At 44.7% G+C, this 27,513-nt stretch overlaps 1 protein-coding gene across 1 annotated transcript in view; it reads left to right on the forward strand.

The window, feature by feature from the left end:
* Positions 1–27,513, forward strand: part of LOC126252232 (WAS/WASL-interacting protein family member 3-like) — a 148,550-nt gene that overhangs the window by 69,398 nt on the left and 51,639 nt on the right. The window contains exon 2 of the mRNA XM_049953104.1: positions 21,023–21,264. Within this exon, the coding sequence (XP_049809061.1) occupies positions 21,023–21,264 (242 nt within the window). The remainder of the gene's footprint in view (positions 1–21,022; positions 21,265–27,513) is intronic.

Raw genomic sequence — 27,513 nt, forward strand, 5'->3', positions numbered from 1 at the left:
TTAAGTCCTTTCTAACTGCATCATCATTCAAATGACTCGGAGAAGTATTGTCAATGACTAGACAACTTGAGCATTGGGATTACAAAAAAGGTGAACGATTCCCATTGCGTGGTGGTCGATTGAGTACCGCACTCTTGTAATTTGACGATCGGCTATCAGTAGTGATTCTCACATCGTTTGGTGTTCAGCTATACACTCCATGCCTCCCATTAAATATATGTGCTATTTATTGTAGGTGCAAGCTTCTCGTTTAATACCCTTTTTTTATCTTCAAAGTCATACAGCACTACAATACTGGTTATTGGACATAGCCTTACTAAATCAGGGCTTATTATTATTCGCCGGATTAGTCGTCCAATCACGAAGACAGTATGCCGCTAACATCATCATTTGAAACTGTTAAGACGCTCTCTTTGCTTTAGTAGCAATTTCCTGACACTATTCCCTGATTTTTAATATGTCGATGTTCTTTATGCCATCTGGAAGGCTGCGATCATCAACAGCGTGCAAAACGAGATGTAACGGCGGAGTAGCAGGCGGGCCTCCGCCACGCCAGTCGCATCGACCACTCGCCGGCGACCGGCGTAGCTGCAGAGAACGCGCGCAGCCATAAAGTTGGCCCGCTAAGCACCGCAGCCGGCGCGCGGCCGGCTAAACAGTGTCCAGTCATTCAGACACCGTAATTAAGCGCGGCCGGCGCTGGTCCGGGCGCGCATTTAGCGATTTGATGGCGTCATTAGAGCCGCGGCGCGCATTAATTCATCACGCCCAGCCAGCGCCGGCGCACTGGAGCGCCACGCGTTGCCAGGCGACGCTGCGGCCGGCAGACACCCGATAAGCCCCGCCGCGCGTATTTGCTGACTGGAAGACGGCGTGACCGCCAGAGATACGGGGCGCCGGACGCGCTCTGCACGCAGGCGATCGACGACAGAGCACCAGGGCCGTCGTCATGACCGCACACACTGACGTGACAAGTCATGGGAGACCTCCTAATATGGAGTCGGACCTGTTATTGTCCACCGGCCGGGGTAGCCGAGCGGTTCTAGGCGCTACAGTTTGGAACCGCGCGACCGCTACGGTCGCAGGTTCGAATCCTGCCTCGGGCATGGATGTGTGTGATGTCCTTAGGTTAGTTAGGTTTAAGTAGTTCTAAGTTCTAGGGGACTGATGACCTCAGAAGTTAAGTCCCATAGTGCTCAGAGCCATTTGAACCATTTTGTTATTGTCCGGCGTAGTGCAGCAACTCGACGTCGCATGGGCTCAGCGAGTCTAAATCTACATCTACATCCATACTCCGCAAGCTACCTGACGGTGTGTGGCGGAGGGTACCTTGAGTACCTCTATCGGTTCTCCTTTCTATTCCCGCCTCATATTGTTTGTGGAAAGAAGGATTGTCGGTATGCCTCTGTGTGGGCTCTAATCTCTCTGATTTTATCCTCATGTTGTCTTCGCGAGATATACGTAGGTGGGAGGAACACACTGCTTGACTCCTCGGTGAAGGTATGTTCTCGAAACTTCAACAACAGCTCGTACCGAGCTACTTAGCGTCTCTCCTGCAGAGTCTTCCACTGGAGTTTATCTATCATCTCCGTAATGTTTTCGCGATTACTAAATGATCCTGTAACGAAGCGCCCTGCTCTCCGTTGGATCTTCTCTATCTCTTCTACAACCCACACTGCTGAGCAGTATTCAAGCAGTGGGCGAACAAGCGTACTCACTTCCTTTGTTTTCGGATTGCTCTTCCTTAGGATTCTTCCAATGAAGTCTGGCATCTGCTTTACTGACGATCAACTTTATATGAGCATTCCATTTTAAATTACTCCTAATGAGTACTCCCAGATAATTTATGGAATTAACTGCTTCCAGTTGCTGACCTGCTATATTGTAGCTAAATGATAAGGGATCTTTCTTTCTATGTATTCGGAGCACATTACACTCGTCTACATTGAGAATCAATTGCCATTCCCTGCACCATGCGCCAGTTCGCTGCAGATCCTCCTGCATTTCAGTTCAATTTTCGATTGTTACAGCCTCTCGATATACTACAGCATCATCCGTTGGAAGCTTGCTGCTTCTATAGCCGTTCATTATTGCGAAAGTGTTGTCGGTGCGGGATGTTGTGCGCGAACTTACCTATCGAGTATGTCCTATAAATGTTCGATACAATTCCTGTCGGACGATCTGGATGGCCAAATCATTCGCTCGAAACGTCCAGAATGTTCTTTAAAGCAATCGCCAACACTTGTAGTCGGGTGACAGCACACATTGTCATCCATAAAAGTTAGATCGTTGTTCGGGAACATGACGTCCTGCAATGGCTGCAAATGATCTCCAAATAGCCATTTCCACTCAATGATCGCTTCAGTTGGCCCAGAGGGTCCAGTCCACACCATTATGAACACACTACCAGCTTATACAGTGCCTTGTTAGCAGCTTGGGTCCAAGGATTCGTGGGTCCGCGTCACTCTAGAACCCTACCATCAGCTCTTACCAGGTGAACTCGTGACTCATTTGACCAGGTCACGGTTTTCCAGTCCTCCAGAGTCCAATCGATATGGTAACGAGACCAGGGGAGGGGATGCAGGCGATGTTGTGCTGTCAGCAAAGGCACTCCCTTCGTTCGTCTGCTGCCATAGCCTATTAACGCCAAATTACACCGCACTGTGCATACGGATACGTTCTTCGTACGTCCCACATTGATTTCTGTTGTTATTTCGAGCAGTACTGCTTATATGTTAGCACTGACACCTCTACATGAACGCCGCTGCTCTCGATTGTCGATGAAGGCCGTCGACCATTGCGTTCTCCGTGGTCAGTGGTAGCGCCTGAAATATAGTATTCTCGGCACATTCTTGACTCTGTCGATCTCGGAATGCTGGCCGTTGTGGCCGAACGGTTCTAGGCGCTTCAGTCCGGAACTGCGCTGCTGCTACGGTCGCAGGTTCGAATCCTGCCTCGGGCATGGCTGTGTTTGATGTCCATATGTTAGTTAGGTGTAAATAGTTCTACGTCTAGGAGACTGATGACCTCAGATATTAAGTCCCATAGTGCTCAGGGCCATATTAATCTGACTGACCATACTGCTAAAGTGAGAGGGTGGCACCCACCTCTCAGAGTATTCACTATAGGCCATTATGTTTCCTTCGATTTCTTGCAGGTTGTGAAATAGGACAGTAGTAGATTTCTTCCGCTATTTATGCACAAAAACTAACATTTGTTGATGATCAGGTTCAATTGGCTGTCTGTGGAACAGTTACCAATCCTTGCTACCTTCATATAAACAACTACATCATTTGCAAACAGCCTCATGGAACTCCTGTTGTCCATAAAACCAGTTATATAAATTGTAAACAGTGTTGACCTATCACATATCACGAAGATCACAGCACTGTGCTAACGGATATGTTCTTCGTACGTCCAACATTAATTTCTGCTGTTATTTCGAGCAGTGTTGCTTGCATGTTAGCACTGACACCTCTACACGAACGCTGGCCGCGGTGGTCTAGCGGTTCTGGCGCTGCAGTCCGGAACCGCGGGACTGCTACGGTCGCAGGTTCGAATCCTGCCTCGGGCATGGGTGTGTGTGTTGTCTGTAGGTTAGTTAGGTTTAAGTAGTTCTAAGTTCTAGGGGACTTATGACCTAAGATGTTGAGTCCCATAGTGCTCAGAGCCATTTGAACCATTTTTTTCTACACGAACACCGTTCCTCTCGATCGTTAATAATGTTCCACTTGTCGCAGCCATCGCGGATTTTCCGTTGCCCAATAGTGCATATTATGCCGGTTGACGTTACCGCTGTTGGTGCATGACGATTCTCGCTAAATAGAACGCGTGCAAAAAATCTGTCATCGTCCCGTAATTTCTCTTGCGCCCAGTGGCAGAACTGTACACGACGTTCAAAGTCGTAGCCACGCAATTCCTGGTGCATAGAAATATGGTACGGGTGCAATCGATGTTGATGTAGCATTCTCAACACCGACGTTTTTGAGATTCCCGATTCTCGCGCAATTTGTCTGTTACTGATGTGCGGATCAGCCGCGACAGCAGCTAAAACACCTACTTGGGCATCATCATTTGTTGCAGGTCGTGGTTGACGTTTCACATGTGGCTGAACACTTCCTGTTTCCTTAAGTAACGTAACTATCCGGCGAACGGTCTGGACACTTGGTGATGTCGTCCAGGATACCGAGAAGCATACATAGCACACACCCGTTGGGCATTTTGATGACAACAGCCATACATCAACACGATATCGACCTTTTACGCAGTTGGTAAACGGTCCATTTTCAAACGGGTAATGTATCACGAAGCAAATACCGTCTGCACTGGGGGAATGTTACGCGATATCACGTGCTTATACGTTTGTGACTGTTACAGCGCCATCTATCACAAAGCGAAAAAAGTGGTCCAACTAGAACATTCACATTTCTTTACGTACTACACGACTATGTAACAAAAAATGGGGGTTCCTATTTTAAAGAAAACGCAGTTGATATTCGTTTCACCTATGGCAGTGCCATCTAGCGGGCCAACCATAGCTCCATCTGGTTTTCCCCTTCAAGCTAGACGAGTTTCGTTCTTTGTAGTTTTCTCGTTTGATGCTTATTTCGTGAGATATTTGGCCCGGTCACTATCAATGGACCACTCTGTATACATTGTAAACAATGACGGTCCTTTCACAGATCCTTTGGGAACTTTCGAAACTGCCTTTACATCCGTCGATTTTGTTGCGTTAAAAGCGACGTGTTGAGTTCTGTCTGCAAGGATAGTTACTCGATAAGTTGATATTTTTTTCACTAAACGGCAGAGCGTGCTGGTGTCAAATGCCTTCCTGAACTCAAGGAACACGGCATCAACTTGAGCACCGTTGTCTACGGCGCTGTCGATCTAACGGAGAAGCAGGACGAGCTGAGTATCACAATATCCTTGTTTGTCGAATCCATATTAATGTTTATAGAGGAGACTTTCGTTTTGCAAAGACGTGGTAATCGTTTAGCATAAAACATGTGAAACACCCGCTAAACCCGTTGGGCAGATCAGGTAATAGGATTGTGGAAAGGGCCAATGGCTGAGGTCAGTTTCTGCTTCTAATTATCATTTACTGGAATTTAGCAACTCTTTCATGGCTGTAGGTCTCCAATAAGAAATCTTAACAAGATAAAAATCCAATTAAGATAGTAATAAAATAATTCAAAACATAAGCAAGGTGCAATACAAATGGCTGAGGGCCTCAATCAGTTTCCAAAATTTTAGAATATATCACCATAGACCTTTAAGGCAGGAGGCCCACAAGAAATCATAAGAAAAATCAAAATTCAATTAAGATAGCAATAAAATAACTTAAAACTCAAATGGCAACATATGCAAGATGCACACAAATGGCTGCGGGCCAAATTTAAATTTCAAAACTTCATAGACCTTTAAAGGCAGAAGGCCAGCATATTTAACAACAATAAATCTTAAAAATCAACAGGATAAAAATCCAGTTAAGATAACAATAAAGTAATCTAAAGAAACGATATATGCAAGGTGCAATAGCAATGGCTGAGGGTCACATCAAACTTCAAAATTTCAACATATATTACCATAATCTTTAAAGGCAGAAGGATGCAGTCTTTAAGCTTGAAAGGTAAATTTAAAAATAAATTGTGCAAAATTTTAAGAAACAAACAATAATTATAAGCCTAAAATTTAAAATAGCTGACAACAATTAAACACCGGTGGCACTCAAAAGGCCTCCAGGGAGGTCGGTGTGCCCTCGTGAGCCAGGTGGTGAGGCCAACTATACCTGATCCGTCGGAACCCAACCAGGGGGCAGCCACGACCGACCGACACAATATGCTTCCCATCAATCAGTACATGAGAACCCCAACCGGTAATGTTAGAAACGTGATAATCCACAATGAAGTACGGATTAGCTGTCAAAATTACAGACCACGTTGGACAGAGACAACAGGTGAGGAAAAGACGCTGCCTGAAATTACGTTAGTGGCCAGGGCAGGTAACCGGAACACTAACAGCCACTATGCAGAAAATTCCACTTGCGCTCTCAAATCGTAGCCGACCAAAATAGTTAATTGCACCGCATGGCGGCTAAATCTCAGCAGTAGAACCACTCGGTGTTGCTCACCGGCAAACCTCCCCAACAGCAAACCATCGAAGCGAACCACCACAACGCGAATAGACGTGGCTTGGGTAGCTGAAACCACTACTCAACTTTGACGTCCTGGGTCGGTGAACCACGAAGCTCGTAGCGATCGGACAGCTCCACACACGCTCCGACACTGCGCAGCGCTGCCAGCGGCCCCAGCCGACTGCACTGCGCGGAGAACTTCCCTCGTCCGCAACAACCGACCGACTCGCCTCAGAACGCCGACAACCTCTAAACTCGTCATCAGTGGAAATAACGCCCAGTACACACACAACCTGACAAACACTTGCAGACCTGAGCAATTCACAATAGTAACTAAGCACACATGAAGACAAATCGGGAATCGATGCACACGTCAACAGCCGACTCATGAACGATCGGCGAGCCAAAACGCGTCGTCCAGTAGGACGACTGACCGACTGACCGACCAAGACTGCGGCCCGGCTCAAATGATGCGTGGCGGCAATGGTCGGGCGAGCCGTATCGACGCAGACCTCACTGCTGCTCCAACCCGACTGCACAAGTACCGCATTGCAACTCCCCAAATGGCAGGTCCGGACTGCTCTCTAGCCGCGTTCCAACTGACTGGCAGACCCGAAATCGCAACCCGAACTGGCTTACGACAGACAACTACCGGGAAGTCATAGCACTCGAGCAAGGATACTACGAGAGGGGATATATCGATACGCGCTCCTAGCGCCGCACATGGTTAAACAAAGGAGCAACTCAGTGACAGTAGTTGGTTGGTTGGTTTCGGGGAAGGAGACCAGACAGCGAGGTCATCGGTCTCAACGGATTAGGGAAGGATGGGGAAGGAATTCGGCCGTGCCCTTTCAGAGGAACCATCCCGGCATTTGCCTGGAGCGATTTAGGGAAATCACGGAAAACCTAAATCAGGATGGCCGGACGCGGGATTGAACACTCGTCCTCCCGGATGCGAGTCCAGTATGCTAGCCACTGCGCCACCTCCCTCGGTAGTAACAGTAGTAATTTAAATGAACGTAGTGAGGTGGAAGTACGTTAAAAACAGGATGTAAAATACATGATAGCGGGAACACGAGCCACGCATGGCAAACTATGTTTCATAATGTTACAACAGATTGACTTCAACGATTCGGTTCTGTAACTGTGTACATCTGTCCTAGGGCCCATCTTGAAAACGGGAGTGACCTACGCTTTTTTCCAGTCAATAGATACCCTTCGTTGCTCCAGCGATGTGCGATAAACTGCTGCTAGAAGGGGAGAAAGTTCTTTCGCATAATCTTTGTAGATCTTTATAGGTATCTCATACTCCACACGTTACGCTATAAATGCCTGTATGGGTCGTCGACGCATTTCATTTGAGAGGACAACCTGTCGAACCACACTGCGCGTCCTCCAGATGTCCACTGCATGAGGTTCCGCTACAGTGTTAAGATGAACCTGCAGTCACTGACTGCGGCAATTTCCATCGGTTTTGAGCTGACAGTGGTTGACAAAGCGTGACTGTCGTCCCCCATCCATGACAATAATGACCTTTTAATACCACTGTGCTTAAGCCATGTTACGTGGCTGTGGGTGGTGCACCATTCCTTGAAGACACGTTCGAGAGTTCGTGTTAACACATCACGTTTCTGTCGTTCAGCTACACTACCGGCCATTAAAATTGCTACACCAAGAAGAAATGCAGATGATAAACGGGTATTCATTGGACAAATATATTATACTAGGACTGACATGTGGTTACATTTTCACGCAATTTGGGTGCATAGATCCTGAGAAATCAGTATCCAGAACAGCCACCTCTGGCCGTAATAATGACCTTGATACGCCTGGGCATTCAGACAAACAAAGCTTGGATGGTGTGTACAGATACAGCTGCCCGTGCAGCTTCAACACGATACCACACTTCACCACGACTGGCGTATTGTGACGAGCCAGTTGCCCGGCCACCATTGACCAGACGTTTTCAATTGGTGAGAGATCTGGAGAATGTGCAGGCCACGGCAGCAGTTGAACATTTTCTGTATCCAGAAAGGCCCGTACAGGACCTGCAACATGCGGTAGTGCATTATCCTGCTGAAATGTAGGGTTTGGCAGGGATCGAATGAAGGGTAGAAACACGGGTCGTAAAACATCTGAAATGTAACGTCCACTGTTCAAAGTGCCATCAATGCGAACAAGAGGTGACCGAGACGTGTAACCAATGGCACCCCATACCATCACGCCGGGTGATACGCCGGTATGACGATGACGAATACATGCTTCCAATGTGCGTTCACCGCGATGTCGCCAAACACGGATGCGACATCTCGATGCTGTAAACAGAACCTGGATTCATCCGAAAAAATGACGTTTTGCCATTCGTGCGCCCAGGTTCTTTGTTGAGTACACCATCGCAGGCTCTCCTGTCTTTGATGCAGCGTCAAGGGTAACCGCAGCCATGCTCTCCGAGCTGATAGTCAATGCTGCTGCAAACGTCGTCGAACTGTTCGTGCAGATGGTTGTTGTCTTGCAAACGTCCCCATCTGTTGACTCAGGGATCGAGACATGGCTGCACGATCCGTTACAGCCATGCGGCTAAGATGCCTGTCATCTCGACTGCTAATGATACGAGGCTGTTGGGATCGAGCACGGCGTTCCGTATTACCCTCCTGAACCCACGGATTCCATATTCTGCTAACAGTCATTGGATCTCGACCAACGCGAGCAGCAATGTCGCGATACGATAAACCGCAATCGCGATAGACTACAATCCGATCTTTATCAAAGTCGGAAACGTGATGGTACGCATTTCTGCTCCTTACACGAGGCATCACAACAACGTTCCACCAGGCAACGCCGGTCAACTGCTGTTTGTGTATGAGAAATCGTTTGGAAACTTTCCTCATGTCAGCACGTTGTAGGTGTCGCCACCGGCGCCAACCTTGTGTGAATGCTCTTTAAAAAGCTAATCATTTGTGTATCGAAGCATCTTATTCCTGTTGGTTAAATTTCGCGTCTGTAGCACATCTTCGTGGTGTAGCAATTTCAATGGCCAGTAGTGTCGTTTTCGTAGTTCTAGTTCCAAAATTCCCTTAATAGCGACATACTTTCAAAAAGCCTTTCATCCCCCATTTCACACACTCAGGAGTGGAATTTCGGACAGTCGCCTCTTAAACGATGCCTACAGTATGAGATCCATACCCTCACCAAACTTCAAGTTTCTATGCTTCGGGGCTTGGGCTGGGCGATGATGAGTCACTCAGTAAGTCAGTCGTTGCCATTGCCTTTTATAGATAGAGATTATCGTAATTTTCTGAATGGAAGAGCAAGACCTTTGAATTCTGGCATTTTAGCTCATTTTTCTCTCAGTTGTTGGATTTTGGCGGAACGTGCGACCTGCAAGTTTTAGGCAGTACGCAGACAGTGGCGGAAATCTGGGAATTTCCCTACCAGGAATTACCACAGGCAGTGTTCGCGCGAGTAAGCCGCTTTGCGTATCTTTCAAGCCAGTGTACTTCTGAATCGCCTTTGGAAGCAGTGCGAGCCACGTGCACTCCTGAGAGATTTCAACAAAATCCCACAGGTTGTCGTAAAAGCAGAAGCAGAGAACAGAGTCACCGCTATGTAAACAATGTGAGACGTGAGCGGCATTTACAAGCCCAAACATCAGCCTGCCAATCATAAGGCGAGGATCACTGCACTACTAACTTTTAGTTTATTGACAGGGAATACAACAAGTGCTTGCGGGGAAAATTATGTGAGCTTTCCCTGTATGCAGTAAGAGAGAGGGAGATTTTCAGTTGTTACTGTGACAAGCCTTGCAATATGCTAACTTTGAGAGGTGTGTCAGAGCAGGGAGTGGGTAGCCAATTTCGGAATGAGCACACTGCAGCAGTTTGTGTCTCATCGTTGGAGCGTCGGTGTTCGGTGACTTGCTTTAGCTTGGGCTCACTTAGATGTTTTGCAGTAAGTGTCGCTTTAACGTTTGCATTGTCTTTGCCCTGCATAGTTCACAATTTGCGAGTCTGTTTCCCGACTTGTCATTGTTTTTTATCGTTAGTTTCTTATTGGGATAAAAAATCGATAATCTTCACTATATGTCCCTTTTATTAGTTGCCCAGTCTTTGGAAAATCATTTGCATTTCAGTTTACAGTCTTCCGGAGAGTATTCGGGTGGCTTACGCATAGATAAAGTGTTTATAAGTCTGGATATTATCACGCTGGCGATTCAGAAAAATCACTCATATTAATTTTTACATTTTTTGATGAAAGTGACTGTAAAACAATCCAACTTCAATCTGAATAATACTGACTAAGAGCAAGTACGTTAGTATTTCTAAGACAACTTTTTCGCACTCCATCAATTCCTGCGACAACGTTCTGATGAGGCGACACTTTCCACGAGAAATAAATTCATCTACATCAACATCCATATGATTAGTCCCCAATTCACTGTTAAGTGCTAGGCAGACGAGTCATCGAACCACCTTCAAGCTGCTACTCTATCGCTCCATTCCTGAACAGGACGTGAGAAAAACGAACACCTAAGTTTTTCTGTGCGGGCTCTGATTTCTCTTATTGTGGTATGGTGATCATTTCTCCCTATGTAGATGGCCGCTAATAAAATATTATCACACTTTAAGGAGAGAGTTGATGACTGAAATGCCGTGAGGAGGTCCTGCCGCAGAGAAAAGTGCCTTATTTTCATTAGAGCTGCCCCATTTCGCGTGTCATATCCGTCTCACTCTCTCTCCTATTTCGTGATAATATGAAACTAGATGCCATTTTTTTTAACTTTGTCGATGTCCTCCGTCAACCCTTTCTGATGCGGATCGCACACCACACAGCTATACTCCAGTAGCGGACGGACGTGCGTTGTGTAAACAGTCTCTTTAGTTACCCTGTTACATTTCCAAGTGTTCTGCTAGTAAATTGCAGTCTTGCGTTTACTGTCCCTACAGCATTGTCTATGTAATCGTTCCAGTTTAAGTTATTCATAACTGTAGTCCATAAGTATTTAGCTGAGTCTACAGCCTTCATACTTGTGTGATTTATGGTGTAACAAATTTAGCGGATTCTTTTCAGTGGTCATGTGGATGACTACACACTTTTCATGATTTAGAGGCAACTGCAATTTTTTCCTTCCTACAGATGTCTTGTCTAAACCATTTGTGAGTCGTTTTGATCATCCGACGACATTACGTAACGCTAAATGACAGCATCATCTGCAAACAATCTAAGAGGACTGCTTAGATTGTCTCCTAAATCCCCGGCCGTTGTGGCCGAGCGGTTCTAGGCGCTTTAGTCCGGAACCGCGCTGCTGCTACGGTCGCAGGTTCGAATCCTGCCTCGGGCATGGATGTGTGTGCTGTTCAAAAAAAAAAAAAAAAATGGTTCAAATGGCTCTGAGCACTATGGGACTTAACATCTGTGGTCATCAGTCCCCTAGAACTTAGAACTACTTAAACCTAACTAACCTAAGGACATCACACACATCCATGCCCGAGGCAGGATTCGAACCTGCCACCGTAGCAGTCGCGCGGTTCCAGACTGAACGCCTAGAGCCCCTAGACCACCGCGGACGGCTGTGTGTGCTGTGCTTAGGTTAGTTAGGTTTAAGTAGTTCTAAGTCTATGGGACTGATGACCTCAGATGTTAAGTCCCATAGTGCTGAGAGCCATTTTTTGTCTCCTAAACCGCTCATGCTGATCAAGAACAACACGCGGCCTATACCACTTCCTTGGGGAACGCCGGATATTACTTCTGTTTTGCTCTATGGCTTTCTATCACTTATTACGAATTGTAACCTTTCTGACGGGAAATCACGAATACAGTGACGCAACTGAGACAATACTCCATAGGCAAGCAATTTATTTAAAAATCGCTTATGATGAACGGCGTCAAAAGACTTCTGGAATCTAAAAATGTTTGACGTCCCCTGTCGATAGTTCTCATTACTTCGCGAGTATAAACAGCTAGCTGTATTTCACAAGAACAATATTTTCTGAATCCGCTTTATCTGGTCGATAAATCGTTTTATTCGAGGTGATCCATAGTGTTCGAGCATGGTATATGGTCCAAAATCCTACCGCAAATTGACGTTGGCGATATGGGTCTGTAATTCAGCAAATTACTTCTATATCGTTTCTTGGGTATTGGAGTAACTTGTGCAACTTTCCAGTCTCTGGATATGGATCTTTCTATCAGCGAACAGTTGTACATAGTTGCTAAATATGGGGTTATTGTAGCAGCGTACTCTGAAAGGAACGTGACTGATACACAGTCTGGACCGGAAATCTCGTGTTCCTTAAGTATTTTAAGCTGCTTCGCTATACCAAGTATATCTAGTTCCCTGTTACTCATGTTAGCAGTTGTTCTTGATTTGAGTACTGGAATATTTACGTCGTCTTCTTTTGTAAAGGAATTTCGGAAAACCGTGTCTAGTGTCTCTGATTTAGTGCCGTTGTCATCAATAACATTATTATTCTTGATGTGCAAAGAAGGTATTTATTGCTTCTTTCCACTGGTGTACTTCATATACGACAAGAATCTCTTGGATTTTCTGCCACATTTTGAGACAGAGTTTTGTGCGCCAGCTGTTAAAGGCAACTCGCATAGAAGTTGGCACTAAATTTCAAGCTTCTGTAAAACTTCAGCAATCTTTGGGATTTTGCGTTCTTTTCAATTTGGCATGCTTTATTCGTTGCCACTGCAATGGTTTTGATCCGTGTGCGGCTCGTGTTCATGCCGTTTGATGTTTGTCATCTTCTCTTACGGTACTGCCACCTCGTTTTCTCATTCCATTTACTGGAGTCACTAACTTCCTGCCTTACCTTGAAACGTCCCCTTTGAAAAATTACTGACACACAATATTTTTTAGCGCAACGCAATCTGACTTTCAATAATCCCTACAAAAGAATGGCCCTGACTAACATTAACCTATACCTTTCACAAATCACTTACCTCACAAGAATCTTCGTTACTCGAACTACTGCAATACAGCGAGCGCCACTACTGCCAGCTAAATAAAAGATTCAAACTATGGAAGGCACTAACTACTGATAGGCATAGTTAGCAAATGAAAGATTTTAATAGAGAACAAACAATGTATTTACCTTAATAGTCATAGTATATATAGCAGTTCATGACATCCAGTCTTACAAATTTCAAAACTCCGCCATCTCTCTCCCCACATCCACCATTGCTGGCGGCTCACCTCCAACTGCGCAACGCTACGCGCTGTTAACATCCAGCTGCCGCTGCCCAACACTACAATGGCAGACAACAATGCAAACTAGCCACAGACTGCACACAGCACAGCCAGTGATTTTCATACAGAGCGCTACGTAACGTTGCCAATAAGAAAACAAACAGCCTACTTACAACCTGCCCATGAGTGGCAGCACCACCGCTTATCGATAAGTGCGCTGTCGTACCATCTCTGGAGCGACCGATAGTCAGCCGGGTACGGGAGTTCAGTTGGGGCCGGAGCGCCAGTGAGGTGCGGACAGCCAGTACTCGCCGACCTCTGGCGACACGCATGTACTGTCCGACGGAAGGAGACTGTACGGGGAACGACCGCGGTTGGTCGTTCGGTCGCTCGCCTCATCGGACGACGTGTATTTGGTCGCCGAGCGCTTGTGGAAACTCTCTGTGTGTCGAATTGATTCGTACTTGTTGTTCCACAGTGATTGCTTTTACGATTGTTCGAGTTCTTGTGCAAGTGTGTTTACGTGGAACTGCGCGTAGCTTCTGTGATTTCCACTGAGCAGATGAATGCTGTCTGCGGACTCGAGTAAGCAGTTGGTCGGTTGCGATAGAGGGAATTGATTAAGTTGTTGGTTGGTTCTTCAGCCGTGCCTAGGTCGTGTTGCGACCTGATTATTTAGTGTTATGCTTGGCTGCCTGTCTCACTTCCCCAGGCCGACCCTTGGAACACTTTTGAGCACCACTGTTTGTTGTTCGTGATTGTAATTTTATTTGGTCGCAGGTACTGTGCCAGGCCTTCAGCCGTATATTAATATTGTCTGTTTAATGTTTAGTATATGACATGACAACTATTTTAAGATTAGGCCTTCAGCCGTGTTTTATTTAAAATTCTTGTTGCTCTGTATTTAGGCCTTCAGCCGTATACGTTTCAGAGTCTGTGGCTTTAATATGTAAATCCTTATCTGTAAGGTTTCACTTTAATTATATTGAATTCTTGAAACGGGAGCGAAAGGCTACTTACAATTTGTACAGAAACCAGATGGCAGTTATAAGAGTCGAGGGGCATGAAAGGGAAGCAGTGGTTGGGAAAGGAGTGAGACAGGGTTGTAGCCTCTCCCCGATGTTATTCAATCTGTATATTGAGCAAGCTGTAAAGGAAACAAAAGAAAAATTCGGAGTAGGTATTAAAATTCATGGAGAAGAAGTAAAAACTTTGAGGTTCGCCGATGACATTGTAATTCTGTCAGAGACAGCAAAAGACTTGGAAGAGCAGCTGAACGGAATCGACAGTGTCTTGAAAGGAGGATATAAGATGAATATCAACAAAATCAAAACGAGGATAATGGAATGTAGTCAAATGAAATCGGGTGATGCTGAGGGGATTAGATTAGGAAATGAGACAATTAAAGTAGTAAAGGAGTTTTGCTATTTAGGGAGCAAAATAACTGATGATGGTCGAAGTAGAGAGGATATAAAATGTAGACTAGCAATGACAAGGAAAGCGTTTCTGAAGAAGAGAAATTTGTTAACATCGAGTATAGATTTAAGTATCAGGAAGTCGTTTCTGAAAGTATTTGTATGGAGTGTAGCCATGTATGGAAGTGAAACATGGACGATAACCAGTTTGGACAAGAAGAGAATAGAAGCTTTTGAAATGTGGTGCTACAGAAGAATGCTGAAGATAAGGTGGGTAGATCACGTAACTAATGAGGAGGTATTGAATAGGATTGGGGAGAAGAGAAGTTTGTGGCACAACTTGACTAGAAGAAGGGATCGGTTGGTAGGACATGTTTTGAGGCATCAAGGGATCACAAATTTAGCATTGGAGGGCAGCGTGGAGGGTAAAAATCGTAGAGGGAGACCAAGAGATGAATACACTAAGCAGATTCAGAAGGATGCAGGTTGCAGTAGGTACTGGGAGATGAAGCAGCTTGCACGGGATAGAGTGGCGTGGAGAGCTGCATCAAACCAGTCTCAGGACTGAAGACCACAACAACAACAACATTGAAACGGCCTTCAGCCGTTTTCTGTAAATGTTTATCTTAAGGTGGTCTTTAATTATTCTTGAGTAATTGTTTGGGCCTTCAGCCGACTAGGTCTTTCAAGTTTCCTTAAGATGTTTTTGTTGCACTGTGTAAAAGCTTATCTTTAAAGCCTGTCTTTTATAGTGTAAAATTTTTTTTATTGGGCTTTCAGCTGAAGAATTTATTTTAATTTTCTTTAATATGGCCTTTAGCCGAAAATTGTAAATGCTTGGCTTCTAAACATTTTCCTTAGGTGATCTGAAATATATTTCGACCTTTAGCAGAGAAGATATTGCAATTTTACTTAAGTAAGGTCCTCAGCCGTTGCTCTAACTCCTGGTGTTTTAAAAGGAATCATTTAAACTTATTCTGGAGAAGTTACTTGGGCCCTCAGCCATGAATTGATCTTTGTTGTTTTAAGGAGAAAGCTGTGCATTCGTTCGAGCAATAAAGTTGTGTGTTCTTGTATAACTAACAGCAACTGACCTTGGCCCCTTTCCACAACCTGATCTGCTCTCTCCTTTTCTTTGAATTTAAAACAGGGCCGGCCACGGCGTGCCGAACTTAGCGCGAGCAGCGTGTGCGGGTCGCAGTTGAGTCAAGCTCAACCAGTCACTCGGGTTTGTTCGGTCCTCCTCTGAAGTACCCGGAACAGCGCGACATTTGATTTAGTATTACGGAGCGGTATTTTTCTGTCTGCACAACTCTCAGTGTTCGTCAGAATCACGGTGTCAGTGTTATTTACCCTTCTCTGTTTGTTGGTCGTATGAAGGACGTTCAATGGTCCAGTGGCTGTTCGAGCAAAAAGAGACAGTGTAGCCATCTATCGTCACAGTCCTTTAAAATGAATGGGAACGACAGAAGAGAATTCTCAGTTCACATACGGGATAGATACTGGTTATTTTCTATGAAACGTCATTACGGCACCACGCAGAGAGAACTTAAACGTTTATATGCCAATTAAAGAGCAAAAAATTATAGCGACTGAAACACAGGATTTATTGTTCTGTACATTAAGAAGTACTCTGTGCTAAATTTGCAGGCATGGAGAACTTTAAGAAACTGCTGGAGCAAATAGTAAAATTCCTGTAATTGCACCTATTACTCCATTGACAGTAGCAATAGTTTTGAATGGAAATGAACGAAGTTCATGGAGACTTCATACATTACTGAAAAGTACGTTGTTCAAGTCAAGGGGCATGCCTGGAAAGATATATCAATTTAAACCGTGCTATTGTTGATTTTATAAAGGAAAAGGAAGTTCAGGGACGAAAGTTTGAACATCCGGAATGGATTGCAGACTGCATACTGCCCACAGTAAGACACTGCAAGGTGAGAAAAACTTATTTCTGATATGATGGGGATTGTTTTAAAAAGAAAATCGTGTTTTAGAAGGAACAGATTATGGCAAAGACAGTCCAGTTCCATAGGCTAGAGCGAGGAATGAAAAATTCATTGTGGCCTTGCAAGAATTACAAGGATAGTTTTATAAAGGTTTTAAGGACACTGTCAGTCTTAAATCTCATTTAGAGCTGTTTTCGAGACCGTGTAAGAGGTATGCGCTGCCTGCGATATGTAAGCTATAAGAGAATCTGAGACCAAAGAGCAGTGTTGTATGCAGTAGGAACTGTGTAGCAGTAGCAGTAAGTTGTTGCTAGCGAGCAGTCTGGTGTATCGTGTTGGCTGGGCCGGTCGTGGTGCAGCGATGGCGGAGCCTGAGCGATATAATATAAGGTAAAAGCAGCCTCGCGCATATCTAGTAATGTTATGTGAACTCCCATGTAAATCTTTTAAAAATGTCCTAATAATAATGTTTGTCATATAAAGTAATTTCTAACAAGCATTCATTTCAATTTAAAGAATTTACTAATTTCTCCAATCCATGATCATTCCGATTGTTGCAAAAGAAAAATCAGTTGCTTCCTTTCATAAATGACAAATGTACAGGCCAGCATTGCACAGAGCTGTGCCGCAAAAAGCTATTGTAAGAGCAGATAGTTGGCGACTTTATTGAGGTAAGAATTTTGGCTTTTTATTCAGAATGATCTTACAGGGCCATGACGCAGCACTGCTGTCGTCCAAAATTTACCAGGTTACTGAATTTTTTTTTTATCACGAGGTTTAGGAATTTTTCCTGTTTCGAGCTTACATTAAATGAGAAAAGAATTTTGTGGGTACATTAAATGGGAAACAAATTTTGTGTGGAGGTTAAATGTGAATGAATTTCTGTAGAGAGGTTATACTAAATTAGAATCACATTCATTATTCATATTTAATTTATTTTAATTTTTCTGTGGAGAGGTTACAACTGTTTGCCATTTCAGTTGAAAGCGCGCTTTGCCTGTACAGTTGTAGCTGATTGACTTGCAATGTAATTTCAAACTGAAACTTTCATTCTGCAGAGGGGTGTGCACTGGTATGAAACTTTCTGGCAGATTGAAACTTTGCGTTTGGCCAAGACTCAAACTCAGGATGTTTGCCTTTCGCTCACAAGTGCTCTACCAACATTGTTTTTTTCTTTAAAAAATCTCTTTTTTTTCGTTCTTGTTCGTTCAATTTGTTCGCGCCGAGGTCCCATGACACCCATTCAAGTTCGTCGTTGATCCATTAACTCAGTTTTTTGTTTCTAAGGGCGACTAACCCTCTGACCGAACACGCTGAACGACCGTGCCGGCTATTTTGCCTTCGCTCGGATTAGATCATGAGTTCTTTGGCAGGAGAGTCAATCACTCTACCGCCTTTTTTCTTCTCATTACTGTTAGTTCTATTAGGTCATAGCGGACATCACATGACAACCGATGAAGTTCGTTGTTAGTCCCTTCACTCGATTTCTTTATTACAGGGACCAGCCAGCTTCCTGACCGAACACGCTGAGCTACCGTGCCAACTGAGCAAGCCAAGCACAGTTCAGGAGCCCTCCTCACAACTTTAATTCCGCCAGTACGTCGTCTCTTACCTTCGAAACTTCACAAAAGCTCTTCTGCCAAACTTGCGGAACTAGCACTACAGGAAGAAAGGATATTGCGGAGACAGAAATTTTCACTCTGTAGCGAAATGTAAGCTGATGTGAAACTTCCTGGCAGATTAAAACTGTGTGCCGGACCGAGACCCAAACTCGGGACCTTTGCCTTTCGCGGGCAAGTGCTCTACCAACTACACGCCGCTCCAGAGTAAAAATTTTATTCTGGTTACATCCCCCAGGCTGCCACAAAGCCATGTCTCCCCAGTATCCTTTTTTCCACGACTGCTAGTTCTTCAAGCTTGGCAGGAGAGCTCCTGTGAAGTTTGGAAGGTAGGAGACGAGGTACTGCGAGAAGTACAGCCGTGAGAACGATCCTGAATCGTGCTTGGGTAGCTTAGTTGATCGAGCACTTGTCCGCAAAAGACAAAAGACCTGAGTTCGTGTCTCAGTCCGGCACATGGTCTTAATGTGCCAGGAAGTTTCGATGTATTTCTAGTTTCAGCGACAAATCTTTTTACGTTAAAATTGTCCAGGACGTCTACTTTGCTTTTCCTCAGGTAGATTTTGCAAGTCTCCATAATGAGGTTGTAAAAGTACTACAATATTTCGATCGATATATCTGTGTGAAAGATCTTTCTTTGATTACGAAACTAAATAAGTCACGATTACGTGGCAGCTTGACTGTGACCCTCTAAAATTGTCTTCGTCTGTCCGTAGGCCGACAGTTTATATCAGATAAAAATTATATTATGTCTTCAGCGCATCAAAAATAATTAATTAAACTGAAAACTTGATTTGTTTGTAATCTATGCTGTTGAGAAATGTGAGCCGGCCGCTGTGACCGAGCGGTTTCTAGGAGCTTCAGTCCGGAACTGCGCTGCTGCTACGGTCGCAGGTTCGAGTCCTGCCTCGGGCATGGATGTTTGTGATGTCCTTAGGTTAGTTAGGTTTAAGTAGTTCTACGTGTAGGGGATTGGTGACCTTAGATGTTAAGTCCCATAGTGCTTAGAGCCATATGATTTGATTTTTGAGAAATGTGCAGTGCGCGTGAACTGCCATTTAAATGCAGTGCGTTCGCTGTTTTTCCCTTTACCCCCCTCCTCTCGCTCATATAGCGTGGCGCGGCGGTAGGGGGAATGTGAAGTGATGCTGAGTGCTTTAGCTCTCAGGCCTGTGCGTGGTCCATGTGCCGAAATCTTGGCCACCTCTGTTTTAATCCATATCTGGTGTACGCTTACATAGTCAGACTGGAAGAAAAGAAGCTCTTTTAAATAAATGTACTTTCCGTTTATTTTTTGTGCGTTTGGATGATGCAGTATTCAGTCTATCGACAACAACCTGGCGGTCACTTATGCCTGTATTTGTTGTGCCTTATTTGGTCAGGTTCATTTGTTGCAAAGAGGTCAAGTATGTTTTCACAACTATTTACACTTCTAGTGGGCTCCTGAACTAGTTGTTCAAAATAATTTTCTGAGAAGGCATTTAGTACCATTTCGGAAGACGTTTTATTCACACCACCGACTTGAAACATGTATTTTCGCCAACATATGGAGGATAGGCTAAGAACACCAACAACTGTGATTGAATGAGTGGGGTACCTATTTGAAATGACACTCAAGTTTTCCTTCCATTGTTCCAGAACTGTTATCTGAGTCGAAGGATTCTAGCTCACTGAAGTGCAGTCTCACTGAGACAGATTTTCCAAAGTAATAAAGGTGCCGTTAGAAGGAACATATTATTTTCTTTTAATCTGGAAAGTTAACTGGGCTCTTTTAATTATATATGAATTGAATTCATTTGTATTTTGTGGATAATGAAATCTCAGCTTAGCAGCGTGAGCAATTATCAATTTAACATTTGTACAATTGTGTAGGTTTCTATCTGATGAGGAGAACACAGCATGTACCATAGCCCGATTTCCCAGAAACTTCGCTCAGTGGAAGAAAAGTCAAAATTAGTGTACAGGTGTCTCGGCTTATCCGTATATGGTGGACCGTTTCTGAGAGAACTAAAAAAAAAAAATGGTTCAAATGACTCTGAGCACTATGGGACTTAACCTCTGAGGTCATCAGTCCCATAGAACTTAAACTACTTAAACCTAACGAACTTAAGGACATCACACACATCCATGCCCGAGGCAGGATTCAAACCTGCGGTGCGGTTCCAGACTGAAGCACCTAGAACCGCACCAGCCGGCTCTTCTTGTTTACATCTGACGAATTCTCAGTCGTTCCCGACACACCCCGTCAGCCTGAATCAAATCAGTGAGGGCTAAGTTCATAGGGGCTTTCTCAAAAGCCTAATTTCTGGAGAATCGGGTTATGCCCCTTGCCGTGTTCTCCCCGTGAGCACAGAATCGCTTGTTAGGTCATTTGTGTTTTGAGTTCCCGAGTGTGGAAGGCAGCTTGCCCAAACGATTGCTGAGCCCGTCGACTTGCACATTGTACAACCAGAACGACAAGAGATGTAAACGTTTCAGTCTTTTCGCCCAGTGAAATTATAAGGTAGGAGAGTTTCCTGTTGTGCTGCCGCGCAGTCTGCTGCCACGCAGTGTGTGCGGCGCGGCTGCCGCCGGCGTCAACCCCGCTGGCTGGACGGCGCGGTGCGGCCTATCGATCGTCGCGCTGGCGGTGGGGGCGGCGGCGGCGGCGGGGACGGCGGCGGCTGTGGTGGAGGTGGAGGTGGCCGCCCACGCGGTGCCGGGGGCGTGAGGCGGCGCGCCGCGGCGACCTGCGTGGACGCCCGTCCGACTGCCGCCGCCGCCGCCGCCGCCGCCGCCGCCGCCCCCGCCGGTAACGAAGGCGGAATTTCATCCGACGCACCGGCTGCCGGAATTTCCGGAATACTTGCGATTCGGGAAGTCCTCGGCCCTCAGCAGCTGCTCTGTTCCAGGTAAACCGACGGCGTTACCTCGCTGTTATAGAAGTAATGGAGCGGCGAGCACAAGCTACAGGGTGAGTCCAAAAGGACTTCACCACTTTGGAATGACGCTGAAAATTATTGCGATAATATACAGGGTCGGTAGTTGTGTCACTTTGAGGCAAGCAATCTCAAGTTTCACATAAATGTGCCAAGTGTCATTTTGGTTCCATGTGACTTTCATTTGTGATGCGGCAAACATCTACATCTACATCCATACTCCGCAAGCCACCTAACGTTGTGTGGCGGAGAGTACCTTTACTACCTCTATCGGTTCTCCTTCCTATTCCAGTCTCGTATTGTCCGTGGAAAGAAGGATTGTCGGTATGCCTCTGTGTGGGCTCTAATCTCTCTGATTTTATCCTCATGTCTCTTCGCGAGGTATACGTAGGAGGGAGAAATATACTGCTTGAATCCTCGGTGAAGGTATGTTCTCGAAACTTCAACAAAAGCCCGTACCGAGCTACTGAGATTCTCTCCTGCAGAGTCTTCCACTGGAGTTTATGTAGTGTTGGCAGAAGAGCCAACACCGTGTTACGAGAGGAGGCCGAAATGCACGCGTTTTAGCTCACGCAGGCTGGCGTGAGGAGGGAAGAACTATACTGACGTGAGGTGTGGAACATGACAACGAATTAGAATTCAGAAAGTGGACGTACTTAGTTTGATACTTAACTTTCATCCATTAATGATGAACGTCGCTCTTGACGTTACATGATTCACAATATCAATATCAATAGTAACTGAATATGGTGCCTTGCTAGGTCGTAGCAAATGACGTAGCTGAAGGCTATGCTAAACTGTCGTCTCTGCAATTGAGAGCGTCTTTATACAGTGAACCATCGCTAGCAAAGTCGGCTGTACAACTGGGGCAAGTGCTAGGGAGTCTACACTAGACCTGCCGTTTGGCGGCGCTCGGTCTGCAATCACTGATAGTGTCGACACGCGGGTCCGACGTATATTAACGGACCGCGGCCGATTTAAAGGCTACCACCTAGCAAGTGTGGTGTCTGGCGGTGACACCACAGTTTATCTATCATCTCCGTAACGCTTTCGCGATTACTAAATGATCCTGTAACGAAGCGCGCTGCTCTCCGTTGGATCTTCTCAATCTCTTCTATCAACCCTATCTCGTACGGATCCCACACTGGTGAGCAGTATTCAAGCAGTGGGCGAACAAGTGCACTGTAACCTACTTCCTTTGTTTTGGGATTGCATTTCCTTAGGATTCTTCCAATGAATCTCAGTCTGGAATCTGCTTTACCGACGATCAACTTTATATGATCATTCCATTTTAAATCACTCCTAATGCCTACTCCCAGATAATTTATGGAATTAACTGCTTCCAGTTGCTGACCTGCTATATTGTAGCTAAATGATAAGGGATCTTTCTTTCTATGTATTCTCAGCACATTACACTTGTCTACATTGAGATTCAATTGGCATTCCCTGCACCATGCGTCAATTCGCTGCAGATCCTCCTGCATTTCAGTACAATTTTCCTTTGTTACAACCTCTCGATATACCACAGCATCATCCGAAAAAAGCCTCAGTGAACTTCCGATGTTATGCACAAGGTCATTTATGTATAGTGTGAATAGCAACAGTCCTACGACACTCCCCTGCGGCACACCTGAGATCACTCTTACTTATTGTAACCGTTCTGTAACGTCCCACCGGTAATCAATTTTCTCCCACACTCCTTGCAGCAAATCGTCTGTAACTTGGTAGTGTATATTCGATTTTTCAGGTTGGCTGAATTGTTTAGAAGGGGAGGAAGATACACACGGTATTAAATGAAACACCAGAGAACGAAATCCAATGGTGTCAAGTCTGGGGAGCGAGGTGGCCATGCGATTGGTCCTTCACGGCCATTCCTCGGACATGGGAAGTGATTGTCGATGAAACCTCGAACTTCCGTGAGGAAATGAATGTTGCACCGTCTTGCTGGTAGTAAGCCGTCCCAACTCGGCCATCTTCATAAATCTGTAAAATAATAAACTTTTCAATCATATGTAGATACACCCTAGCAGTGACAGTTTTCTCTATGTAGAAGAAACGGCGTGCACTTTCAATTTGGTAAGGCCACGAAACAGTTGAACTTTGGGGCTGTCACAAATGAATAAAAGATTTCCTTAACTTCGACATACTTCTATGTCACAGGAGCACTTCATAATTTACAACTGTCATTGACTACGAAAGCCTCACTTGATGCACTAAGTAACAAACTTTTCTCTTGAGGGTCTCGAACTGGGGTAGAGCTTTCCATAGTTCGGCTCTATATTGACCTCTGTGTGAGAATACTGCTTTTTTTTTTTTTTTTTTTTTTTTGGTCATCAGTCTACTGACGTGTTTGATGCGGCCCGCCACGAATTCCTTTCCTGTGCTAACCTCTTCATCTCAGAGTAGCACTTGCAACCTACGTTCTCAATTATTTGCTTGACGTATTCCAATCTCTGTCTTCCTCTACAGTTTTTGCCCTCTACAGCTCCCTCTAGTACCATGGAAGTCCCTTCTCCTTATCAGTGTTTTCCACATATTCCTTTCCTCTCAGATTCTGCGTAGAACCTCCTCATTCCTTACCTTATCAGTCCATCTAATTTTCAACATTCGTCTATAGCACCACATCTCAAATGCTTCGATTCTCTTCTGTTCCGATTTTCCCACAGTCCATGTTTCACTACCATACAATGCTGTACTCCAGACGTACATCCTCAGAAATTTCTTCCTCATATTGAGGCCGGTATTTGATATTAGTAGACTTCTCTTGGCCGGCAATGCCTTTTTTGCCATAGCGAGTCTGCTTTTGATGTCCTCCTTGCTCCGTCCGTCATTGGTTATTTTACTGCCTAGGTAGCAGAATTCCTTAACTTCATTGACTTCGTGACCATCAATCCTGATGTTAAGTTTCTCGCTGTTCTCAATTCTACTACTTCTCATTACCTTCGTCTTTCTCCGATTTACTCTCAAACCATACTGTGTACTCATTAGACTGTTCATTCCGTTCAGCAGATCATTTAATTCTTCTTCACTTTCACTCAGGATAGCAATGTCATCAGCGAATCGTATCATTGATATCCTTTCACCTTGTATTTTAATTCCACTCCTGAACCTTTCTTTTATTTCCATCATTGCTTCCTCGATGTACAGATTGAAGAGTAGGGGCGAAAGGCTACAGCCTTGTCTTACACCCTTCTTAATACGACCACTTCGTTCCTGATCGTCCACTCTTATTATTCCCTCTTGGTTGTTGTACATATTGTATATGACCCGTCTCTCCCTATAGCTTATCCCTTTTTTCAGAATCTCGAACAGCTTGCACCATTTTATATTGTCGAACGCTTTTTCCAACGACAAATCCTATGAAAGGATTTTTCTTTAGCCTTGCTTCCATTATTAGCCGTAACGTCAGAATTGCCTCTCTCGTCCCTTTACTTTTCCTAAAGCCAAACTGATAGTCACCCAGCGCATTCTCAATTTTCTTTTTCATTCTTCTGTATATTATTCATGTAAGCAGCTTCGATGCATGAGCTGTTAAGCTGATTATGCGATAATTCTCGCACTTGTCAGCTCTTGCCGTCTTCGGAAATGTGTGGATGATGCTTTTCCGAAAGTCAGATGGTATGTCGCCAGACTCATATATTCTACACACCAACGTGAATAGTCGTTTTGTTGCCACTTCCCGCAATGATTTTAGAAATTCTGATGGAATGTTATCTATCCCTTCTGCCTTATTTGACCGTAAGTCCTCCAAAGCTCTTTTAAATTCCGATTCTAATACTGGATCCCCTATCTCTTCTAAATCGACTCCTGTTTCTTATTCTATCACATCAGACAAATCTTCACCCTCATAGAGGCTTTCAATGTATTCTTTACACCTATCTGCTCTCTCCTCTGCATTTAGCAGTGGAATTCCCGTTGCACTCTTAATGTTACCACCGTTGCTTTTAATGTCACCAAAGGTTGATTTGACTTTCCTGTATGCTGAGTCTGTCCTTCCGACAATCATATCTTTTTCGATGTCCTCACATTTTTCGTGCAGCCATTTCGTCTTAGCTTCCCTGCACTTCCTATTTATTTCATTCCTCAGCGACTTGTATTTCTGTATTCCTGATTTTCCAGGAACATGTTTGTGCTTCCTCCTTTCATCAATCAACTGAAGTATTTCTTCTGTTACCCATGGTTTCTTCGCAGCTACCTTCTTTGTACCTATGTTTTCCTTCCCAACTTCTGTGATGGCCCTTTTTAGAGATGTCCATTCCTTTTCAACTGTACTGCCTACTGCGCTATTCCTTATTGCTGTATCTATAGCGTTAGAGAACTTCAAACGCATCTCGTCATTCCTTAGTACTTCCGTATCCCACTTCTTTGCGTATTGATTCTTCCTGACTAATGTCTTGAACTTCAGCCTACTCTTCATCACTACTATATTGTGATCTGAGTCTATATCTGCTCCTGGGTACGTCTTACAATTCAGTATCTGGTTTCGGAATCTCTGTCTGACCATGATGTAATCTAATTGAAATCTTCCCGTATCTCCCGGCCTTTTCCAAGTATACCTCCTCCTCTTGTGATTCTTGAACAGGGTATTCGCTATTACTAGCTGAAACTTGTTACGGAACTCAATTAGTCTTTCTCCTCTTTCATTCCTTGTCCCAAGCCCACATTCTCCTGTAACCTTTTCTTCTACTCCTTCCCCTACAACTGCATTCCAGTCGCCCATGACTATTAGATTTTCGTCCCCCTTTACATACTGCGTTACCCTTTCAATATCCTCTTACACTTTCTCTATCTGTTCATCTTCAGCTTGCGACGAGGGCATGTATACCTGAACTATCGTTGTCGGTGTTGGTCTGCTGTCGATTCTGATTAGAACAACCCGGTCACTGAACTGTTCACAGTAACACACCCTCTGCCCTACCTTCCTATTCATAACGAATCCTACACCTGTTATACGATTTTATGCTGCTGTTGATATTACCCGATACTCATCTGACCAGAAATCCTTGTCTTCCTTCCACTTCACTTCACTGACCCCTACTATATCTAGATTGAGCCTTTGCATTTCCCTTTTCAGATTTTCTAGTTTCCCTACCACGTTCAAGCTTCTGACATTCCACGCCCCGACTCGTAGAACGTTATCCTTTCGTTGATTATTCAATCTCATGGTAACCTCTTCCTTGGCAGTCCCCTCCCGGAGATCCGAATGGGGGTCTATTCCGGAATCTTTTGGCAATGGAGAGATCATCATGACTCTTCTTTAATTACAGGCCAATTCTTCAATTACAGGCCACATGTCCTGTGGATACACGTTACGTGTCTTTAATGCAGTGGTTTCCATTGCCTTCTGCATCCTCATGTCGTTGATCATTGCTGATTCTTCCTCCTTTAGGGGCAACTTCCCACCCCTAAGACAAGAGAGTGCCCTGAACCTCTATCCGTTCCTCCGCCCTCTTTGACAAGGCCGTTGGCAGAATGAGGCTGACTTCTTATGCCGGAAGTCTTCGGCCGCCAATGATGATTATTTATCAAAATTTAGGCAGTGGCGGGGATCGAACCCGGGACACGTTTTTGGTTATGAATCAAAGACGCTACCCCTAGACCATGGGTACAGCCAAATACTGCTATACTGAGAGGGAATGCATGGTCTTCAGGAGCGCCTGCGATTCGTCATTGCGGTTTACTGTGGAACCTCGATAACGTTTGTCGTATCGATCTGTGTTGGCGACTTTGGTGTGACACTGCAATCTCTGGACGATGCAACACATGTCATCCTGGCGAGTCGTCTACCTGTTATACACAGAGTTGCATTTTCGAAGTAAGTGCTGCAGTACACAAAGCCTAGCATGTGCCAAAGATCGATTAACTGCAAGAATACATCTCTTAATCATAAGTATCAAAACACATGACAGTGGACATTAATATGACGCGTGTGCAAATATTACAAATTGATATATGCAGGTATAACTTTTTTGCTTTGTTTAGAAATTAACTTTATATATGTTCCGAATGTAACCATATATACAAATAAATTTGCGATGCATGTGTGAAATGACTTATTTCACGTCATTACGATTAATCGTGCAAATTTTCCATGTGTAGCGGCACCACCATCTGGGATAGAGAAAGTTAGTTTTGTGCGATATTCAGAGCAGTAGTTATAGCTAGGTGTGGGCCGGATTGCAGTAAGTTACGCATACTAGCAGTTGTGAAGGCAAATGGAGGCCACAGGGGCGTAGAACCGCCGGAGAGGGCGCACACAGCAGTTTTCATGGCGCAAGTCACAG

Source organism: Schistocerca nitens, chromosome 4, assembly GCF_023898315.1.
Source record: "Schistocerca nitens isolate TAMUIC-IGC-003100 chromosome 4, iqSchNite1.1, whole genome shotgun sequence".
NCBI lineage: Eukaryota > Metazoa > Arthropoda > Insecta > Orthoptera > Acrididae > Schistocerca > Schistocerca nitens.